Source organism: Aedes aegypti, chromosome 2, assembly GCF_002204515.2.
Source record: "Aedes aegypti strain LVP_AGWG chromosome 2, AaegL5.0 Primary Assembly, whole genome shotgun sequence".
NCBI classification, from domain to species: Eukaryota; Metazoa; Arthropoda; class Insecta; order Diptera; family Culicidae; genus Aedes; species Aedes aegypti.
The window spans coordinates 446,539,155-446,562,346 of record NC_035108.1 but is presented as its reverse complement, the minus strand read 5'-3'; the positions used below and the strand labels follow the sequence as shown (position 1 = coordinate 446,562,346).

General features: G+C 35.3%; 1 protein-coding gene and 1 long non-coding RNA gene across 2 annotated transcripts; both read left to right on the top strand.

Annotated features, from left to right (window-relative positions):
- Nucleotides 1–1,043: 1,043 nt before the first annotated feature.
- LOC110677157 lies at nucleotides 1,044–7,466 on the top strand. The gene is made up of 2 exons (XR_002500993.1): nucleotides 1,044–1,721; nucleotides 6,470–7,466. It is a non-coding gene; the product is annotated as an uncharacterized LOC110677157 (long non-coding RNA).
- A 6,531-nt stretch (nucleotides 7,467–13,997) lies between these two features.
- On the top strand, nucleotides 13,998–22,114 carry LOC110677155 (zinc finger protein 84-like). Its single transcript, XM_021847975.1, has 6 exons — nucleotides 13,998–14,147; nucleotides 18,873–18,995; nucleotides 19,051–20,437; nucleotides 20,493–20,576; nucleotides 20,650–20,733; nucleotides 21,726–22,114. The coding sequence occupies exons 2-6, from the start codon at nucleotides 18,882–18,884 to the stop codon at nucleotides 21,959–21,961; spliced, it is 1,905 nt and encodes a 634-aa protein (XP_021703667.1). The 5' UTR covers nucleotides 13,998–14,147; nucleotides 18,873–18,881; the 3' UTR covers nucleotides 21,962–22,114.
- Nucleotides 22,115–23,192: the final 1,078 nt, after the last annotated feature.

Genomic DNA, 23,192 nt, shown 5'->3' with positions numbered 1-23,192 from the left:
CGGAAGATCCGGAACATCCGTAAAAATGGCCATTTCGTGAAAACTATCCTAGACCACCGGGTTTTTTTTTTTCAATGTTATCAGAATTGATAATTATGGAATACAATGGACGATTTGGACTGTTCATGGACATAGGTGGCCACTATAATGGCCTCCGGAAGATCCGGAACATCCGAATATTACGATGCATACAACAAAGGGTAACAAGTGCCGGAACGAACCTAAAATTTTCAAAATGCTCGTTCTCAGTAATGCTCCAACCGATTTTCGAGACTTTTGGCTTTTAGTAAAGGGGAATAGTTGTACTAACTTTCTGCGTTGGTGCCGCCCCGCCAAAACCCTCCCCGTTTTTTGGAGATGCAAATATGTCTGTGTTTTTTCCCGTTTTTCACGCTGAGCTGACCAAATAGCTCTGGTTCTTAGTTGGATTCGTCGCCCAGTTACCTAAATCTTATCAGATAGGTGCCGTTCAGTGAGGGGATGGTTACACACATCTCGGGAATAACTTGGCTCCGATGGTAAGTAACCTGGTTCTCCGGAAAATCCGGAATATTCGTGAAGATGGTCAATTCGTGAAAGTCGTCCTAAACAGCTGCGGTTTTTTTGCCAAATCATCAGATTTCATTATCAAAAAACGTAATAGATGATCGGAATTGCTTATCGACATGAGTGGCCACTATAACGGCCTCCGGAAGATCCGGAACATCCGTAAAAATGGTCATTTCGTGAAAACTATCCTAGACCACCGGGATTTTTTCCAATGATATCAGAATTGATAATTATGGAATACAATGGACGATTTGGACTGTTCATGAACATAGGTGGCCACTATAATGGCCTCCGGAAGATCCGAAACATCCGCAAACATGATAATTTCTTGAAAATAATATTAGATAAATATTATATAAATATTATATAAATATTATATAAAATATAAATAAATATTATATAAAATAAATTAATGTAAATAATTTATATATATATATATATATATATATATATATATATATATATATATATATATATATATATATATAAGTTAAGATCGAACCCTTACCGATCCTCAACAATCATCCATACACCAATCGCTTTATTGGTGTATCATCATTTTCATCATTCCCGGCAACAACAACAACAACGACGACGTCCACCACACCGACGACGATAGCCCAGCTAGTAGAACGGAAACAGTAGTCTAGCATCAGCATTTCATCACCTGACAACATAGGTAGCATTTACGTGGACAACCACCGAACGAGACCACTAAACGAAGCCACAGCCCTTTGGACCCGCGGCATCAGCAGTTCTTCCACAGCAACAGCATAAGCATTGCAGTAGGTAGTGAGGTTTGATCGTAATCAATAATTGAATAAAGGTTCAGTTCGTTTTAGGCAGTAGATCGAATAAGTTCTTTTTTTAAAACTTAGTCTGGGTGACACCCTTCTTCACTGGCGCAGTCGGCAGTTCTAGCGTGGAGTAGTTAAAGTGTAGTGAAAAGTGTTCTTATCCGAAATCATCGGCGGCTTACCGAAGAGCAAAGGAGGAAACACCTAAACTACAGATTCTAGTGCACCGGCGGTTTACCGAGACACCAAAATCATCTTTAACGAAGCTTCACACCTGCTAGAAGACATCGAACCATCCGAGGGAATATCGGACAATCGAACCATCCGAGGGAATATCGGACAATTTAACCATCCGAGGGAACATCGGATAAAACCGTAAGTAGAATTAAGCTTTTTTATATAAGTGATTATCAGAGTGATTTAAGTGAATGATCAAAATAACAAAATATAAGAAAAAAATATCTATTACAGTGATAGAAAAATAATTAATTTAGCTTTTTTTATTTAAAACAAAAATCTTAGAAAACATAAATTCTCTTCACCTGTATTTTTGAAAGGATTTTTTTTTTTGAAATCCTAGAAAACATAAATTCTCTTCACCTGTATTTTTTCTTTTTTACCATTTTTTGAAAGGATTTTTTTTTATCAATTTTGACTTCAAGTGTGAAAAATGGCAAAGTTTGACGAGAACCGCGACTTGATCACTATCCAAGTCGAGGAGTTAGAAACCCAGATCAGAGAATTAATAGGCATAATGCAACAACGCGACTCTAGAATAGCAGAGTTGGAAGCGTTCGCTACGCACCAACAATCAATTGCAAAAGAAGCCGCTGTTGTTCAGCAACAAAATTCAGTAGAAGGCGCCTTGCGAGCCCTTCAGACCCCCCAAATTATCAGGATGTTGCCACCATTTGATGGTAACCCCATTAAGTTACACTCATTCATAAGATCTATTGATGATCTTATGCCTGAAATTTCAAAGGTCAAGAACACTCCAGCTTACACTGTATGGCTTCTTGCCATCAGATCCAAAATTATAGGAGACGCTGACAATGTTCTAGAATTTTATGGCACTAGCACAGACTGGGACGAAATTAAAAACAGTCTGATTACACACTACAGCGACAAAAGAGATGAAGTATCTCTCACAAAGGACCTGTTTAAAATTACACAAGCGGATAAGGAGATTGAAGATTTCTATAAGGAAATAACTTTTATGTTGTCCCTTATGGTAAATCAATTAAATTTAAACGAACACAACAGTGACGTAAGAGCCGCGAAAAATCTATTTTACCAGGAAATAGGCCTGAAAGTGTTTCTTGCAGGGCTCAATGAACCGGTAGGCACTGTCATCCGTGCTCAATGTCCCACATCGTTGAAAGACGCTTTAAGACGATGTATTGAAGAAAGAAACTTTTATTATCACAAACAAAAATCTTATACCCCACCTGTCCCTACTAGGAACAAAGTTCAAAACAAATTTTCAAACCCATTTTCAAGATTTCAGCAAACTCCGGTAACACAAAATTCGTTTCCAAGTTACCCAATCCAAACTAATCCATTCCAACGCGTTGCACCAATCCAACGTCCACAACAACTACAGCACACCCCTCAACAGTTCTCTCCATTCCAACCTCAAGTACCATTTCAACGTACATTTTCTCCCAGTCAACCAAATCATTCTCAAAGACCACAACAACCTGGCCCATCCAATCCATTCAACCGAAATCCTAACCAATTTAGTAAACCTCCTTCCGGAACCTATCGTCCTCCAAAACCCACTCCAATGGAAATCGACCAGTCATTAAGAAGTTTAAAAGTAAATTATATGAATAGACCAAATTTTCATGAAGTAAATTGGACAGAACCAATCGATTACTACGGTCAATATAGTGAGCCATCTAACTGTTACCAATATGATGCAACTAATTATGAGCAAGTTAATATCAATAATAGTTCCGAAGAACAACCCGTTACTGAACCAGAGGGTGATACCTTAAATTTTCAGATGGAATTGCCCGAAATACCAGAAACATGAACAGTAATAATTTTCTACCCTATATAAAAATGAAAACTAAATTTGGCGAACTAAAGTTTTTAGTTGACACTGGTGCCAACAAGAACTACGTGGATCCTGACAAAATTAGCACATGTTTTCTGAAAAACTGTACACCTACAGGAGTCAAAAGTATCAATGGGAAACACAACATTAACAAATGTGTTGAAATCGAAATGTTTAACCAACCACTAACCTTTTACGCTTTGAAATTCCATCCATACTTCGACGGACTGATTGGATACGAATCACTCAGAAATCTAAAAGCAGAAATTTTAACCTCATCTAATACTCTCAAACTCCCTACTACATCAGTTAACATGCTTCGAAAATACCCCGATTCATTTAGTCGCAATCTAAATGCATATGAAGAAATTCCATTACCTCTAAAAACGAATGTACCGAATGGCGACTTTTTCGTCGAACATCCACTTCCTCTAACAGACGAAGTAATGATTCTACCAGGACTCTACACAGCAAAAGACAACAAAGCTACAGTTCTTTTGAAAAATTGCTGTGAAGTTCCAGTGAAAATCAGCCCTAATCGACTCATTTTCTCTGAATTGAATAATTTTGAAGTAGTGCAAAAAGTTGAAAATTATGAACCTGGATACGTATTTGATAACACATCAATAGATCCTAGATTGAAAAATCAGCTTCGAATCGACCATTTAAACATAGAAGAGAAGCGAAAATTGATCAATTTGATTTCGAAATTTCCAAGTGTTTTCTATTTGGAAGGTGACAATCTAAGCTTTACGAACGTCATTAAACATAGAATAGAAACCAAAGACGATCTACCCGTTCATGCAAAAAGCTACAGGTACCCCTATTGTCATAAAGAGGAGGTACAAAAACAAGTTTCTAAGATGCTGTCTCAAGGCATCATACGTCCCAGCACGTCTCCTTGGTGCTCTCCAATTTGGATCGTACCAAAGAAATTAGATGCATCTGGACAACAGAAGTGGAGATTAGTAGTCGACTATAGAAAACTTAATGAAAAGACTATAGATGACAAATACCCACTACCCAACATAACCGAAATATTAGACAAACTAGGAAAATGCCAATATTTCACAACATTGGACCTAGCATCTGGCTTTCACCAGATCGAAGTTCACCCAGATGATATCCAGAAAACAGCCTTTTCCGTAGAACATGGATTATACGAATACTTAAGAATGCCATTTGGACTGAAAAATGCTCCAGCAACTTTTCAGCGTGTCATGGATCACGTACTCCGTGACCTTATTGGAAAATGTTGTCTTGTTTATATGGATGACATTATTATTTTTTCTGTTTCTCTTCAAGAACATATTGAAAATTTGACAAAAATATTTATGGCATTGGAAAAAGTAAACCTCAAAATACAGCTAGATAAAAGTGAATTCCTTAAGAAAGAAGTGGCATTTCTAGGCCATATTGTGACAGATAATGGCGTTAAACCAAATCCAAGCAAAATCGAAGCAATTCAAAATTGGCCTATCCCCAAAAACCAGAAAGAACTAAGAGGCTTTCTAGGAATTTTAGGATATTATCGTAGATTCGTTCGCGATTTCGCCAGAATAACAAAACCTCTCACTGCTCAACTGAGGAAAGGCGAACAAGTAGAGCACACAGATATTTTTTTAAAAACATTCGTTGCATGCAAAAAACTTTTAACTCAAAGCGATATCCTTCAATATCCAGATTTCGAAAAACCATTCGTGTTAACCACAGATGCTAGTAATTTTGCTCTAGGTGCCGTTCTATCCCAAGGTGCTATTGGACAAGACAGACCCGTAGCATATGCGTCTAGAACATTGACGAAAACCGAAGAAAGATATTCAGCAATAGAAAAAGAATTATTAGCGATCGTATGGGCAACTCAATATTTTAGACCCTACCTTTTTGGTAGAAAATTTACATTATACACGGATCACCAACCTTTAACATACGCACTAAACCTCAAAACACCCAATACAAAACTAGTTAAATGGCGTCTACAGTTATTAGAATATGATTTTGAAATAAAACACCGACCCGGTAAGCAAAACGTTGTCGCTGATGCTCTATCGAGGATAACACATGATATCAACGTGAACGAAGATGATTCCGACTCAGACGACTGTTCAGTGCATTCTGCTGATACAGATGACTCTGAATTCATCAAATGTACAGAAAAACCAATAAATTTTTTTCACAACCAAATTATTTTAAAAATTGACCCTAACGAATCTGAGACATACGAAGAAATTTTCCCTCGTGTGTACCGAAGAACTATTACGAAAATAACATTTGGTGTACCACTTTTAATTCGAATTTTGAAAGAATACATGGATCCCAGACGATCAAACTGCATTATGTGTCCTGAAAACGTGATACAATCCTTACAAATTGTATACAAAAACTATTTTAGTAGATGCAAAACTTTCAAACTCTGCATATCACAAAAAATTCTCATTGATCTACCAAACTTAGAAGATCAAAACTCAATTATCGAGGATACCCACGAAACAGCTCACAGAGGTATTCGTGAAAATCTGGAGGAGATAAAAAGGAGATTCTTTTTTCCTAATATGAAAAGGAAAGTTAGGAAGTACATCATCCTATGTGATACTTGTAATAAAGCAAAATACGAGAGAAAACCTTACAAAATTAAATTTGGTGAAACCCCTATACCGAAACAACCCATTGAAATTATTCACATAGATATCTACATCGCTCAACCAAATTTGTTTTTATCTGTAGTAGACAAGTTCACAAGGTATGGAACATTAATCCCAATAAAATCAAGATCAATTGCGGATATACGAAAGGCGATAATAAAATACATAACACTGTACGGCACTCCAAGCTTGATTGTCTCGGATAACGAACCAGCAATTAAGTCCATCGAAATTCGAGGACTACTCTCAGATCTCAACATACAACAATATTTTACTCCTTCGAACCACAGTCAAACAAACGGAATAGTCGAAAGATTTCATTCGACAATAACCGAAATTTTTAACGCTAATAAACACAAATACGGTGAAGTGTCAAACAAAGAAAAATTTTTAATCGCATGTTCTTTATACAATAACAGCATCCATACAGCTACCAACATGAAACCACGTGAAATTTTATATGCAGCCAAAAATGGACAGGAGAGACCGATAGAAATGGAACGCCTTGTTGAACTTCGTGACAAGTTGTACGACGAAGTTCAAGTACAACTAACCAAGACACAAAACTCACAGAATCTGTACCACAACAGGAAACGAGAGGATCCGCCAAAACTAAAACAAAACGAATTGGCATATAACCGCATCCAAGGAGTGAAGTCGAAAATTAAGGACCGCTACCAACAAGTGCGAGTACGATCTAACCGGAAACACACGTACAAAGATATCCTAAGTCGAAAATTGCATAAAGAAAAACTGCGACGAATCCGAAAGTAACACCACAGAATCTCTAATGTGTTTTTTCATTTGTTTTCTCTTTTTAGATGACGTTTATTTGGAATATCCTGATAACAACCACATTCCTTACTCAGCTATCCCAACCACAATCCATCCACGTCATTAATCTCAAACAAAACCCCGGTCTTTTAACCATAGAAACTGGCAACAGTTTTATAAAAATAGGCAATCACAGATTGTTTCATATCCTAGAACTGGATAATTACGAACCTATTTTTAGAAAATTGCTTGCTAATATCCAAGGAATACGGACATTCTCAAATTTTACTGATATGTTTGAAATCTTAGAATCGAAATATGGAACCGTTCACAGTTTATTCAATAATCTTCGGCCAAAGCAAAGAAATAAAAGAGGATTATTTAATTTTCTCGGAACTGGAATAAAAAGAATTACAGGAAATATGGACCATAACGACTATGAACAAATTTCGAAAAATATTTTTGAACTGCAGATCAAGAACAAAAGACTTATTAACGAAAACAACGAACAGCTTAAAATTAATCTACAACTCCAAAATAGAATCAATTCCATTATCAACCGTTTAAATCAACAACAGAGTGAAATAACTAAAAACATTATATCAGCTAGATTTGAAAACGAAACCAACAAAAACTTTAAATTATTTAGAGACATTTTGAAAATCAATTACAGCTTAGACAACCTTAAATCACATTTAGAAGACATTTTTGAATCAATTCAGTTAGCAAGAACTAACATTATTCCCAAACAAATACTTTCAATTGAAGAGTTAGGATTTGTTTCAGATATATTAGAAGAACAAAACATTAGGACGAACAGTTTAGATCAAATTTATGAATATTTAGAATTGTCAGCATTTTATAACCATTCAAAACTAATATTTGTTGTGTCAATTCCAAAAATAGAAAAAGCTATGTACACACATTTTTTCCTAGAACCTCTTCCAGTAGTAGATAAAATTTTAAAACTTCCTGCTAATGCTGCTTTGCAAAGCGACAACAGAACATATTTCATCAAGAAGGATTGCCTGCGAATCGAAAGGACAAGACTGTGCAATCTAAGCAGCCTAGAGGACATTACCGGCGACCTATGCTACTCAAACCTACTAAGAGGACTATCAGGAAACTGTACTTTCGTAAAATGCTATCAATCAACGGAGATCAAAGCGATCATGGACAATTACCTTGTCGCTAAAAACATCAATAACACAGAAATCGAATCGAATTGTGGTCTTTCAAAACGAAACTTATCTGGAACGTATTTGATAGAGTTCCACAATTGCTCTGTCATAAAATAAATGGCACCAAGTTCTCAAATGTCGAAGCAAACAAATCAGAACCGACATTTGTTATGCCATTAGATGGTTTACATATCAATGAACAGACCCTGGAAATCCAGAATAATATAGAAGAAATTCACATCCATAATAGACATCGGATTGAAGCATTAACTAAGGAACACAAAATTCAGACATACACATCTCTAAGTATGTCGACCGTATGTTTTCTCCTAAGTATCGTTGCAGGTCTTTCATGGATTTCGAGAAAACGCAGACAGATATCTCTTCATATTGGAGCATCCATGGAGTCTAAAAGCAAACCAGAAATTAAACCTGAGACCAGTACAATTCGGGACGAATCGTCTCCAAAAGGGGGAGTAGTTAAGATCGAACCCTTACCGATCCTCAACAATCATCCATACACCAATCGCTTTATTGGTGTATCATCATTTTCATCATTCCCGGCAACAACAACAACAACGACGACGTCCACCACACCGACGACGATAGCCCAGCTAGTAGAACGGAAACAGTAGTCTAGCATCAGCATTTCATCACCTGACAACATAGGTAGCATTTACGTGGACAACCACCGAACGAGACCACTAAACGAAGCCACAGCCCTTTGGACCCGCGGCATCAGCAGTTCTTCCACAGCAACAGCATAAGCATTGCAGTAGGTAGTGAGGTTTGATCGTAATCAATAATTGAATAAAGGTTCAGTTCGTTTTAGGCAGTAGATCGAATAAGTTCTTTTTTTAAAACTTAGTCTGGGTGACACCCTTCTTCACTTATATATATATATATATATATATATATATATATATATATATATATATATATATATATATATATATATATATATATATATATATTTAGTTATTAATAAATAAATAAATAATATTTATTTATAAATTAAATATATAAATATATAATAAAATTTTATATATATATATAAATATATAATATATTTTTAATTAATTATGCTTATAATTAATTAATAATTTATATAAATCCATTTTATATTAATATAAATTGTTTAAAAGGCACAATAATTTGGTGGAATAGGATGGTAGTCGATAGTAAAAACAAGTGTAATAAAAGCATCAAATATTAAGATGATCAGCTTTACTGTGTAGATCACTAATGTTTTGTTATAATTATGCTTTTAATTTTTTTTCAACGTATCAATCGGATTATGTGTGGCGGCCTGAAGATCCTGAAAATCTTTATTTCGTGATCATTGATTAGTAAATTCGTAAAAGATTTTGAAGATGAGTGATTTCTTTGGATATATATGTAGGCATACAGTAACAGTTGTTGAGAAAAACATCGAGAAAGTTTATTCATAACACTAGATGACAATTTTGGCAAATTGTTGAGAATGGGTTTTGAAGTAGTCATTGAAAAACTTTTATAGAAGAATTCTCAGAGTGAGTTGAAGAAGAGCCCATGATGTCCAATGGTTCTCCAATCTTTGGACGTTGTTATGTTCATATGGTTCTTCTTCCTGTCGCAATTATCGAATATAGACATTTGGAAATCATCTCCAGCAATCTAGACCAATCTTCAACAGTCAAAAGTTTTACTGAACACATCCTTGCGATAATTGAAGTGTGGTATAGAAGAATATTTGGATGAAAAACTAAATGCAATGAAATGAATGAAATTTGAAATTTCGGCAGCAAAACTTTCAATAATTTTCAGTTCGAATATGACATATGACGCGTTGCTTCAATTCACCACCCATTTCTTCTTAAACATGATTTTTTTTTTCAAGATACAGTATTGGGCAAAACATTTGCAACTTTTTCGATTTTCCATACAAAATAACCAACTTTGGTAAGCCAGATCTCAGTTATTTATTGACCGATTTGAATGAAATTTTCGCAGAACATTAGACATAACTTGAATTTGAACATATATTTTTGAGTGATTTTTCCAATCACAAGTTCAAAAGCAGTAATGGTTTTACTACAATGAACTTTTTGACGATTTTTTTAAATGACATAACTAAACATATTGAAGGAATAGCTTCATGGTATCTTCAGCAAAGTTGCAGATTTTAACAAGATAAACAAGTTTGCTCAAGACAGTTTTTGTGTAGGGCTATCAGATTTTGAGATAATTAGTTTTGAATTTTTCGTCGAAAATTACACTTTAGATAAACCGTTATAACTTATAAACTCGTGATTGGAAAAAATATTCAAAAATATATGTTAAAATTCAAGTTATGTCTGATGTTCTGCGAAAATTTCATTCAAATCGGTCAATAAATAACTGAGATCAGGCTTATAAAAGTTGGTCATTTTGTATGGAAAATCGTAAAAAGTGGCAAATGTTTTGTCCAATACTGTATATCTTCCAATCCTTCTTTTTCTTGGCATAACGTTCTCACTGGGACACAGCCTGCTTCTCAGCTTAGTTTTAATGAGCACTTCCACAGTTATTAACGGAGAAGTTTCTAGGCCAAAAGTTGCCAGTTGGCAAGTACGATGATACTCTATTTCCCAGGGAAGTCAAGAAAATTTCCAGTACGAAAAGATCCTGAACCGACCGGGAATCAAACCCACGCCTTCAGCATGGCTTTGCTTTGTAATTGGGGACTCTAACCACTTGACTCAGGAAGGCCCCAATCCTCTAAACATTAATTTTACAACTCTCAGCATGATTTTTCTCGAAGCTCAGCAAATGAGCGTAATGTTTGAAAACTCGTCATTAACTCTATTTCTGGGTGCATGGCGGTGCCAGTCTCGACAAAAAACCTGACATTACATTTCAACCGTGATAACATTGATAGTAATAGCAAGAAGTAATTTAGAAGAACTTCCACTTTTTTCCACTTAGAACCTTGATCACTATTAAGACGTGTGGTCACCAAAATTGCGCTCTATGTTCAAGAAATCCCTAAAATAACCCCACCCAAAAGGATCTTCAACCGAACCTGTATTCACAATCTGCTACTTTCAATATGATCTGGCTTTAAAGCTGCATATTTGCGCAGTTGCAAATGGCCCATTTGAACAGTCGCAAATGACCACTGAAAGTAATACCACGCTTGTACTGTGTACAACAAGTGTGCTTTTCAAATGGTGCATATAATCAGTACATGATGTATCTGCTTTTGAATCAAAAGTTGAACTGAAGGAAGAAGGCTCCCAGATATTTTTCACATCATTCGTAGTAATTGCCATGCATTTTCTGATACTTTTAGAGATTAGAATGATAAAAACATAAGCATTTCAAAATTCCCGAATTTGGCAACATCCCAATTTTGGCAACATAAAAACCGAGCCTTGTTGCCAAAATCGGTAAGACACTGTATATATATATATATATATATATATATATATATATATATATATATACATATTATATTATCTATATTTTAGTGTACGATGCACAAAAGTTTTTGAAGCTTTTGGAAATAGTTTAATTCTATTAAATATAATTTAATGAATAAAGTATAAATTTTATGATTTACCCTATCAAGATAACCCTTTTCGTCAGGCAATTCATTTTATAATTATATGTAAAAAAAATGAATGGTTCTAAATTATAATTTTTAAATAAATTAATATTTAATTAAAATATAAATTATAATATAAATTTTTATATTATAATTAAATATTTAAATTATAATTTATATTAATATAAATAATTTAATAATATATTTATATATATAAATAATAAAATATTTATATAAAAATATAAATATATCTCAATGAAAACATAATTATGGTTCTTATAATAATAATAGAAAATCATTTATATAATTATGGGTCCTAAATGAAGAAAAAAAAAATAACTTAATATATAATAAATTTATATTAATATAAAATGGATTTATATAAATTATTAATTAATTATAAGCATAATTAATTAAAAATATATTATATATTTATATATATATATATAAAATTTTTTTATATATTTATATATATAATTTATAAATATATATATATATATATATATATATATATATATACAGTGTCTTACCGATTTTGGCAACAAGGCTCGGTTTACCAAGACGAATTCTGTAATTCAACCCTCGCCCATTTCATTTTCGTCCAATCCATTCAAATCTTAGTGATTACTAATCCCAAATAGCATCCGTTGGTCCCTTGTGCAGTATGGTTGTTCTAGCAATAACGGAGTAGCAACTACGGGCGGTCAATCATGCTCATTGAACAAATAAAAAGTGATGTAACGAGCCACCACTTATCCTTGTACAGTTTCTTCAAATAAAAATTTCAAGAATTTTCCTAAGATTTATTGAGGAATACATTTACAGGACTTCTTCTAGAGATTCTTCCAATTTGTCCAGTTGTTTTGTACATTAGAAATACCAAATATTCATCCAAAATTTCTCTTGGAAAACCACAAGCTTTTTTTTCCTAGGATTGATGAAAAATGTTCGGGAATTATACTAGGAAACACCAGAAAAATTCCTTAAAGAGTTTCTACAGCCATCTTTTCATGATTCCTTCAATGCTCCATGAATTTTACGTGGAAATATTCAACGTTCTATTTTGAACTTATTCCATAAATTCCTCAATAATTTGACCGGGGGATCTTCATGAAGTTTTTCTCGGAATTTCCCCAGCATTTTTATTAGGAGATTACTTCTGCCGTCTCTTTCAAATATTACTTGTGTAATTTTTCAAGTACATTTTTCTTGGATTCTAGAAAAGTTTGTTTAGGAACTCGCACCAGAAACTATTACAGCCATTTTTCCTGTAATTTCTCGGGTTGTTTGTATATACATTTCTCCAACAATTTGTCAAAAAACAGAATTGGTTTTTGTTTGCTAATGCCCAGACAAGTCAAGGAAATTTCCATTACGAACAGATCCTGGACCAACCAGGAATCGAACCCAGACATCTTGGTTTTGCTTTGTAGTAGCGGACTCTAACCATTCGGCTAAGGAAGGCTTTAAGGAAATTCTAGAACGAATTTCTGGAGGGCTGAATACTTTCTCGAGAAATTTCTTGAAGAATTCCCGAACGAATCTCTATCTCTTTTTTATCGATTGTATTCAATGTGATTTCAATGATATGAATATGAGATGGTGGAGCTACAGCGGAGACTTCCAGGTTCGGGTTTTTATTATTTATTTAATACACTGTGAACGAAAATCTTAAACGAATTTCTTGAGAAGCCAATGAAAAAGCACTGGATCAACTCCTGAAGAAATCCTTGGAGTAGGTTATACCGTAGAAAACTGAGAAAATACTACTACACATACAGACTTAGTGTTACGCATGTTTGTCTGTGATTCTACGTTAAAAATTGGGACAGAACCCAAAACTTCATAACCTTCCATGCCCTGGAACTATTTTTAAAACACGTTTGATGTTAGTATAGAAATCACTTTTGAATAACCCCTCGACAAATTTAACTACGACGACGAAACAAACTGTCACTATGTAAATTGAAATGTCATTGAGTCTACAGATTGAAATCTTTATTAATAATTTATGATGTCAAAATTCAGAGTGCAATAAAATTGTGGTATACTCAAAAAGAAAGTGCTCTTTCGATCAAGCTACAACAAATAGTAACTTTTTCATCGTCAAAAAACCCAATTCTTTGGGGCCCATAAAATGGCAGGATTCGGAGTCAAGACGCTCTCCGTCCTAAATCTGGCACCAGTAACAACTTTAACATTAAGGGCCGATTTCTTCACCTTCGCTTAAGCTTTAAACCACGTTCACCCATACGATTAAACCAGGTTTAAGGCCTAAGCGATGGTGAAGAAACCACTTATAAGTTCCATTTATAAATATCAACATTCAATTTTATTAAAAACTTTACATCTGAATCTTTAAATATATAAATGAGTAAATGATTGCATACTTTTTGGTATCTTAATTTCAGTGTGTAGATTTTTGACTGAACGAAAAGCATAACAATAACAAAACAGAGCAAAAATTATTCAACGATCGGTTGTAAAAATAAGCTACACTTGAATTGCATTATATTTTAAATAGAATTTCTATCGGTACTGCAAATTTTTTGCCGAATTTCCTATTAATATTTGGTGAGTGGAGCAATCTTGACAATGTTGGTACAAAGTGTGTCAAATCTTCAGTGTGCATTGCCAATTGTCGGCTTATCCAACCTTCCTCGGTAAACAGAAGTGTCTAGGGTGGTTCGGAAAGTGTTATCTCTATGATGAAGATAAAAGTGCGTGCCGTGCTTCATATCGGACGCAAAAATGTTTCATTCCGGTCAAAAAACCGGACATGGTTCTTGAATCATTATGGAATTGCAGCCAATACGTGGAACGTTTGCAGGCAAGAAAACTGAACTTTCGGAATTGATAGGTTCTACGAAACAAAAAGTGCCAATACCGAAGTGTTAACCATTGATTTTGGAAGTATTAACTCATTTCAGATAACCATTTGATATCAGTAATGTCTCAATGCGTGTCTCATTGTATCCGACTATGGCCTCCAGAAGTACGTGTATCAACAGGCATCCTAGAAATCTCGCATAATCTGGGATAACGCCCTAAAAGCTATTGGTAACCACGTGTGTAGCTCGTTGTATCTGAGTAAATGAATGAACAAACATCAAAATCAATACAACTGGCAGGTAGAGAACGATCCTTTCTTCACCATTGCGTTGTTGAACAACGTGTAACTCCATTCAAACTCATAGAAACAACGAGCTACACACATGGTTACCAATGGCTTTTAGGGCGAGATCAGAAGTTATGCGAGAAATGGATCGCTGTTTTGACAATAGCGCTAACAATCTTCCATTTCTATGGTTGAAATTACTTGCTACCTTGAATGCAAATCAATGCATAGTTTTAGACGAGTATCTTCCATTAAAACAATGCCGGTTCATTGCACTATGGTTCGAACAAACACCATACACAAATATTCTTAAAACTACTATGAAAAAACAATCATTCAAAAATATTCAAGCTTTTCATCAATTCTATGAGTTATGTTGTCTTAACTTCTTCCTTTAGTTTCTCTTTTTATGTGCAATAAGTTCCCTGAACTAATTTCAGAAATAATTACGTTAAAGTTGATTATTGAAAAACTTCGTACCTCAATTGTAGAAAATATCGCCAAGCATAAAGAGACATCGAGTTAAGAAACAGAATATTGACTAGAGTTGAAAAAAATATCTTTACTATAGCAGGGTGTCTACTACCTGGAAAAACCTGGAAAACCGGGAATTATCAGGGAATTTTATCCAACCTGGAAAAAACCTGGAATTCTCAGGGAATTTTGGCTATACTCAGGGAAATTATTTCGAAACAGTAATAAAACGAAGAATATGTCGTTTTTGTGACACAAAATCTCCTCATTCAAAAAATTTTTCGGCTGCGTCGCTATCAAAACGCTAGTTGACATGTTCAGTTCTTCTAACGATTTTTAATTAATCAGCATGAAGAATGTTTAGGCAGGTGATCAGAACTTAAGATTTCTAAATTGGTAAAGGCAAGTACAGTTCAAAAATGTTTTTTCGCCTGTTGTACAAAAATAATAAACTTTGTACATTTCTCAGGTATGCATTTTTATTGTCTTGATCATCATTTTAATGCAACTCTCCAGTTTTGTTTATGATCTCTAAAGTCTCTACTTTAATCAAAAATTACTCTAAAGTCACTTTTTTAATCGGCTTGTAGTGAATCCTGGTACAGAATGCTAGAGGTTCCAGAGAAACCTACAAAACATATTAGGCGACTGTTCCACAAGTTCTCAATGATATTTTTTCCAGATCTCGAGGAATGCTCCAGGAATTCTGGTAATTTCTCCAGTGATTTCTTCTTGATTATTTTCAGAAATTTCTTCAGGGATGCTACCAGCGATTTTGCAATGGATGGTTAGAGGAATTTCCTCAGAATTTGGTCCAAACATCCTTAAGCACTCCAACGCTTCCACAAAAGTTTATTCCTGAGCTTTTGGAAACCTACAAATCGTTTCGACATTTTTTCACGAAATGCTTCATATATTCCAGGCTTTTTCATAAGGATTTTTTCAAATATTCATGCACGGTTACTCTCTGGAGTTGCTCCAAAAATCCCTCATGCATTATTCGAATTAGATGTCATATCATAAACTTTTCCAAGAATGGAATTTCCAATTCCCATTCTAGCATTCCTCATTAGGTTCCTAAAGAAATTTCTCTTGGAATTTCTCCAGTATATCATCAAAATATTGTTGCTGCGGTGCAAACATTTCTCTAATAATTTTTGAAATAAAATGGCCCAATATCTTTGGATTATTCAAAACATTATTCAAGCTTCAGGGAGTCGGTCCAAATTTGTACAAGCATTTTCTTTAAAAAGTTTTGTAGGACATCATTTGGAGATTCTTTTTTTTTTAATTTTAGGAATAATTTCATCATAAATTAGGAGGTCTTTCTGGTGAAGCTGCATTGAAGCCAAACCACGGATTTTCAAGAGCAAAAATGTAGAGAATCAGACAGCCGTTTGTGCTGAAAATTGAACTCGCTGGTGGTGACAAATCGATCAATCAAATTTTCAGTGCGAATAAATGTCAGGTTCTCTAGTTTTGTGCTCTTGAAAATTAAAGATTTGGCTTCGATGCAGAAATCCTAGCAGGATTTCAGACCTGATTTTCTCAAAAAAAAAAAAAAAAAAAATAAATAAATAAAATAAAATAATAAAAAAAACGTACTCTAGAAAAACATTGTGGGTACGTCATTTGAATCCCATTTTAATGGAAAGAATATTTTTTCTTAAGCTCGAAAAGCCCAGAAGCGCTAGAAGTTAGAAGTTTGAAGCTAGAAGCAAGAAGCTAGAGCTAGAAGTTAAAAGCTAGAAGCTGGAAGCTATAAGCTAGCAGCTAGGAGCTACGAGCTAAATGCTACAAGCTTAATGCTAGGAGCTAAAAGCTAAAAGCAAGAAGCTAGAAGCTAGAAGCTAACAGCTAGAATATAGAAGCGAGAAGCTGGAAGCTAGAAGCTGGAAGCTACGAGCTAGAAGCTATAAGCTAGAATCTAGAAGCCAGAAGCTAGCAGCTGGAAGATAGATGATAGAAGCTAGAAGCTAGAATCTAGAAGCTAGAAGCTAGAAGCAAGAAGCTAGAAACTAGAAGCTAGAAGCTAGAAGCTAGCAGCTAGAAGCTAGAAGCAAGAATATAGAAGCTAGAAGCCAGAAGCTAGAGGCTAGAAGCTAGAGGCTAGAAGCCAGAAAATAAAAGCTAGAAGCTAGAAGCTAGAGGCTGGAAGCTAGAAGCTAGAAGCCAGAAGCTAGAAGCTGGAAGCTAGAAGCTAGAAGCTGGAAACTGGAAGCTAGAAGCTAAAAACTAGAATCTAGAAGCCAGAAGCTAAAAGCTAAAAACAAGAAGCTGGAAGCTAGAAGCTAGAAGCTTGAAGCTAGTAACTAAAATCTAGAAGCAAAAAGCTAGAGCTAGAAGTTAAAAGCTAGAAGCTGGAAGCTAGGAGCTAAATTCTACAAGCTTAATGCTAGGAGCTAAAAGCTAAAAGCAAGAAGCTAGAAGCTAACAGCTAGAATATAGAAGCTAGAAGCTGGAAACCAGAAGCTAGAATCTAGAAGCCAGAAGCTAGAAGCCAGAAGCTAGCAGCTGGAAGATAGATGATAGAAGCTAGAAGCTAGAATCTAGAAGCTAGAAGTTATAAGCAAGAAGCTAGAAACTAGAAGCTAGAAGCTAGCAGCTAGAAGCTAGAAGCAAGAATATAGAAGCTAGAAGCCAGAAGCTAGAGGCTAGAAGCTAGGGGTTAGAAGCTAGAGGCTAGAAGCTAGAGGCCAGAAACTAGAGGCTAGAAGCCAGGAAATAAAAGCTAGAAGCTAGAAGCTGGAAACTGAAAGCTAGAAGCTGGAAGCTAGAAGCTGGAAGCTAGAAGCTAAAAACTAGAATCTAGAAGCCAGAAGCTAATAGCTAAAAACAAGAAGCTGGAAGCTAGAAGCTAGAAGCTTGAAGCTAGTAACTAAAATCTAGAAGCAAGAAGCTAGAGCTAGAAGTTAAAAGCTAGAAGCTGGAAGCTATAAGCTAGAAGCTAGGAACTAAATTCTACAAGCTTAATGCTAGGAGCTAAAAGCTAGAAGCTAAAAGCTAGGTGCTAAAAGTTAGAAGCTGAAGGTTAACAGCTAAGAGCTAGAAACTAGAAGCTAGGAGCTAGAAACTGGAAGCTAGAAGCTGGAAGCTAGAAGCTAAAAGCTAGAATCTAAAAGCCAGAAGCTAAAAGCTAAAAACAAGAAGCTGGAAGCTAGAAGCTAGAAGCTTGAAGCTAGAAGCTTGAAGCTAGTAACTAGAATCTAGAAGCTAGAGCTATAAGTTAAAAGCTAGAAGCTGGAAGCTGGAAGCTAGAAGCTAGAAGTGGGCTAGAATAAACCATAAATCACATTGATAATTAAAGGTACTTTCAGATCATTTGATAAACATATTTGATTTTCGTGGCAATTAAATAAAAACCACCATTTTTTTTATTTGTTTCCCATTGTTTTCACGTTAAGAACAAAATAAATTATTGTTTTTATAAATACTTTGAAATTTGAATTAATTTTCAAAGATATCATTTGAAAAAAAAAATGTTTTTTATTATGAAAAATTAACTATTCATATATTTTGGGAAATTTGTTTTAACCTGGATTTTTTTTAAACCTGAAAAACCTGGAAATCTCAGGGAATTTCATTTCTGTAAATGAGTAGACACCCTGTATAGGAATCTTTGACAATTGCAATGGTTGGACAAAGATCTTTGTAGAAATTGTTACACTGGTTGGTCGAAATTAAATCCATCATCTTTACCATTGCAGGGCTCTACTATGAACATCTGCCGCATATGTATGCAGCACGAAGATGAGAATTCGATTTCGATATTTTCAAAAATTAATGACACCATTATTGCGACTACACTTGCTAACAGCTGTTCTGTACAGGTAAGTTGAGGTAGGATTTTTATTGCACCATTTGCTTATAAGTACTTCAATGTAGTTTTCAGAGAACGATGGTCTTCCAAGCAAAATTTGTAAGCCCTGTTTTGAGGATGTCCAAATGGTCAACGCTTTCATCGAAAAAGTTAAAAATTCCGATGCCAAATTACGGAGCAATTACGCTTTGAAAGAGGAAAAACTGTCGTTTGAAGTCATCGAAGTCAAACCAGAATTAGTTGATGGAGAAACAAGCGATTTCGATGATGGAGAAGTTGAACCGATTTCCCTTGAACCCAAATCGGAAACAGATTCCGACAACGATATGCTTAGTGTTATAAAAGCAAAAATCAAAAAATCAGGAAGGGAAAATGATAAATTTATTGTCGGACAGAAAAAAGAGAAACCATTCCGCAAGAAAAAACGGAAGACCAAGCTTGAAAGCGATGTCGAATCTGAAGTTGATGAGGATGATGTTCTGGACGAGAAAGAGCTGGAAATGTTTGAGATTGTCAAACTACCCGAGATCAACTTTGTCTGCTGTCGATGCTACCAATATTTCGAGACTGAGCACGAATACGAAACGCACATTGAAGATCATAAGAAGTTTGCCGCCAAAAGAACGGATACGATCTTTTGCGAGATATGCAAGCGTAAGTTCAAAAAGGCCAAAGCGTTTGAAAAGCATGAGAAGAAATTTAAGTATTTAACGAAATTGTACGAGTGCCTTCAATGTAAGTCTCGATTCATTAGTGCTGTAAGCAGACGAAAGCATGCCTACAAGCATCCCAAAACTATCGAAGACAAGATGAAAGAAGAGTATGGTGAAATCCTGTGTTGTGTCCAGGGTTGTTCAAAAGCATTTCCTTCCGAAGAACTTCTCATAAAGCACAGTCAGGAAAGTCATAAACTGCACAGAAGGACATACAAGTTGGAAGAAGCAGCACAAAAATCAGCGGAATGTCCGGTATGTTACAATAGATACGCCACAGAGGTACTCCTTCGCAGGCATCGGAAACGCAATTCGAAGCCCATGGGCCATCAGTGTGCAACGTGTGGACTGAAGTTTCGTACAAAGGACGTTCTCATATTCCACGAGATGAATCACGCCGAACAGAAACCGTTCCAGTGTGAAATCTGCAAGAAGTATTTCTCTGGTAGCAACGCTTTGAAGGTCCATCAGAGGTGTCACTCCAATGAGAAACCATTCGTTTGTGCAACGTGCGGTGTTGGATTCAACCAGAAGAGTCAACTTATCACACACGAGTATGACCACGGAAGTGCACCGCTTCCGTTCGAGTGTGAGGTCTGCAAGAAATGTTTCAAGCTAAAGACGAACCTCATCAACCATATGCGGTTGCACACCGGGGAAAGGCCATTCGCCTGTCGACACTGTTCGATGACGTTTTCTAGCTACACCACTCGCCAATTCCATGAAATGACTCACACCGGTAAACGTAATTTTGTAATAAATTATAAAGATATTAAAATGCAAGATATTTTTAGGTATAAGACCATTTAAATGCAGTTACTGTGATAAAACTTTTACATTTAAGAGGCTGAAATTGGAGCATGAGTGTAAACATACAGGTAACCATAATGGCATATATTCCATGGAAGTTCCAAATTGTTTGAATAGTTTAGAACTCTATCTGTTTTTCAGGTATCAAACCGTTCAAATGCAGTCATTGTGATAAAGCTTTCGTACGAAAGAAATTTCAAGTTGATCACGAAAGTACTCACACAGGTTAGTATGAAATATACATCGATACACTCAGGCAAATGGACTATCGATAAACATTGGAACCCCTTATGAAAATTCGCCACAAGAAATAGGGTTGAAATTCATAAATTTGCCTTATGAAACCAGAATTTGAAAACTAAAAACGTTTACGCGGTAACCTGGAATCGAACCAAGAACCTTGCGATCGATAGGCCCGAGCGTACACCACGCGCCTATCGACGCCTTGATGTGGAGTGATGCTAAAACGATACATAAAGCGTTCGTATTGCAGTAATCGTTCCACCTTTCATAAGGCAAAATGTATGAAATTCGATAGTCCAGTTCGCTGCGTGTATATTTATGATGTCAATCACGGAGAACAAGAAATCGGGCGAAAACAACTGACGTTTCTCACATGGTCTAATATTGGCATTAGCGGAAAAGCACGGTTACATCTTGGCCCTACAATGGCACGGTATTTCGTCTTTCCTGACATTAGTGTATATGAAGCTGTCATACACCAAATGACTATGCTATATACGCATATAATGCTGCTATTGCGTTGCCCTATCGTGCTTACTGGTTACTTGGGTACTTCCCTATAGGGATCTATCTATATATCTAAGATATATCTAAGAAACACTTTCACTATAGAATTGACCCCGTGTTAGATATTCGAAGATTTCTTATGCAATTGCGCCAATAATTTAGCGTTTTTGGACATACTTTTTTTTAATTTAATGTTGAATTGATTAGGAATTAGTTAGCATATTCTAATTCCGGATATCCCAAATTTAGTATCAAGAGTTGTTTTTCAAACAGAAGATGAATGCTGATGCAATATCAGGTAAATGTTACTAAATGAGCCCACCATTTTTAACCAACTCTTCCAATATATTGATAAAACTAGCAAACTTTGGCCCACACATAATGGAGAACGACCTATTAATTAACTTATTAATTAATTACTGACGGCTCAATATATACTCTTATACTCCGTTCGAATATTTCCCCAGGCGTTAAACCGTATCGCTGCCACCTGTGCAACTGTAGCTACAGTCACAAAAACAATCTACGGCGCCATTTGGAGACACATCAGCCTTCTCAGGAAAAAGAAGTAATTCCCGAGGAAACACCAGCAGCAACGCAAAGCTCGGTTCCGACAACAGTACCGCCATCAACGGATACAACCGGTTCGATGGGTCCGGAAAACCCAGTGGACGATCATGCAGTATCCCAGCGAATTTGGTAAGTGGTAGTTACGAAAATAGTTAACTGCTTGTAAATGTTGATATTGGCTGGATCCCAAAACTCAAATATTCAGAAAGCTGTTGCAGAATGTTTTGCTGAATTAGAACAAAAAGAATTACTTCAATGATTAATTAAACAATTTGTGTGAACTGTTTTTTTAGGTCCCAGTTACTTCTGATTTACGAATAATTTAATTTCTCAAAATGGGCTGAAAAATAGTCTACAAGTTCTGTTGGAAAACTTAAAAATAGTGTTTTGTTTTAATATAAGGTACATTAAAACAAAAACACTATTTTTAAGTTTTCCAACAGAACTTGTAGACTATTTTTCAGTCCATTTTGAAAAATTAAATTATTCGTAAAAAAGATACTGTTTGTATTGTTTTTCGGCTCTCATGCAATCTGCATGTGGTGCAAAATTCCTAAAAAACTTCAGAGCCGATTTTCTCAAGGGTAGATTTTTGTCTTTTTCACACCCCCTCAATTATCTCATTCAGTTTGAAAATGATCAAGTAGTGCGCAGTATAGATCATCAGATGCTCTATGTATACAGCGCACTACTTCCGACATTATGTTTAACATATAGGGGTAGTCGGGGCGGTTTGGCCAATGGGGTGGAATGAGCACCCCTTGAAATTGCATAAATTCTTTGAATTTCATCTGAAATAACATGCAACCCCAAAGCTGATGAGGAAATAAAGCAATAGGCATGTTGTAAGTCAGTGTTCGAAACTCAAATAAAAATAAATAAATGATGTTCGAAAAAACTGCCCATATTGCCCCGAATGGCTTTTTTAAATTTCATCATTTTAGAATAATGATATTTGACTGTTAGAATGTTCCTAAAAAAATCATCTTCTTGCACGGAGTGTTTATAAATACTAATAACTTTCAAGTGTAGTAACAAAATAAAATAATAATGCAATCAAAAATGGGGTGCTCATATCACCCCATCAGTAAAAAATCGACTCGAAAAATGACAAATTTTGAAAAATCAATCATTCATCTGTGAACTTTATAAGACCAAGGTAATCATGCGGATCTAGTGTATTCATCTAAAAATTGTTGGAAATCATTCGAACATTCGAAAAATTCTTAATATTTTCAGCACTTTTATCGATTTTTCCTTAAGGTGGCCAAACTGCCCCACTTTCCCCTACATAAAAGGAAACGCTAGTGAAAAAGCGCAAGACGCTATTCGGTTTAGTGCTATAGAGGGATTATGCAAAGCAT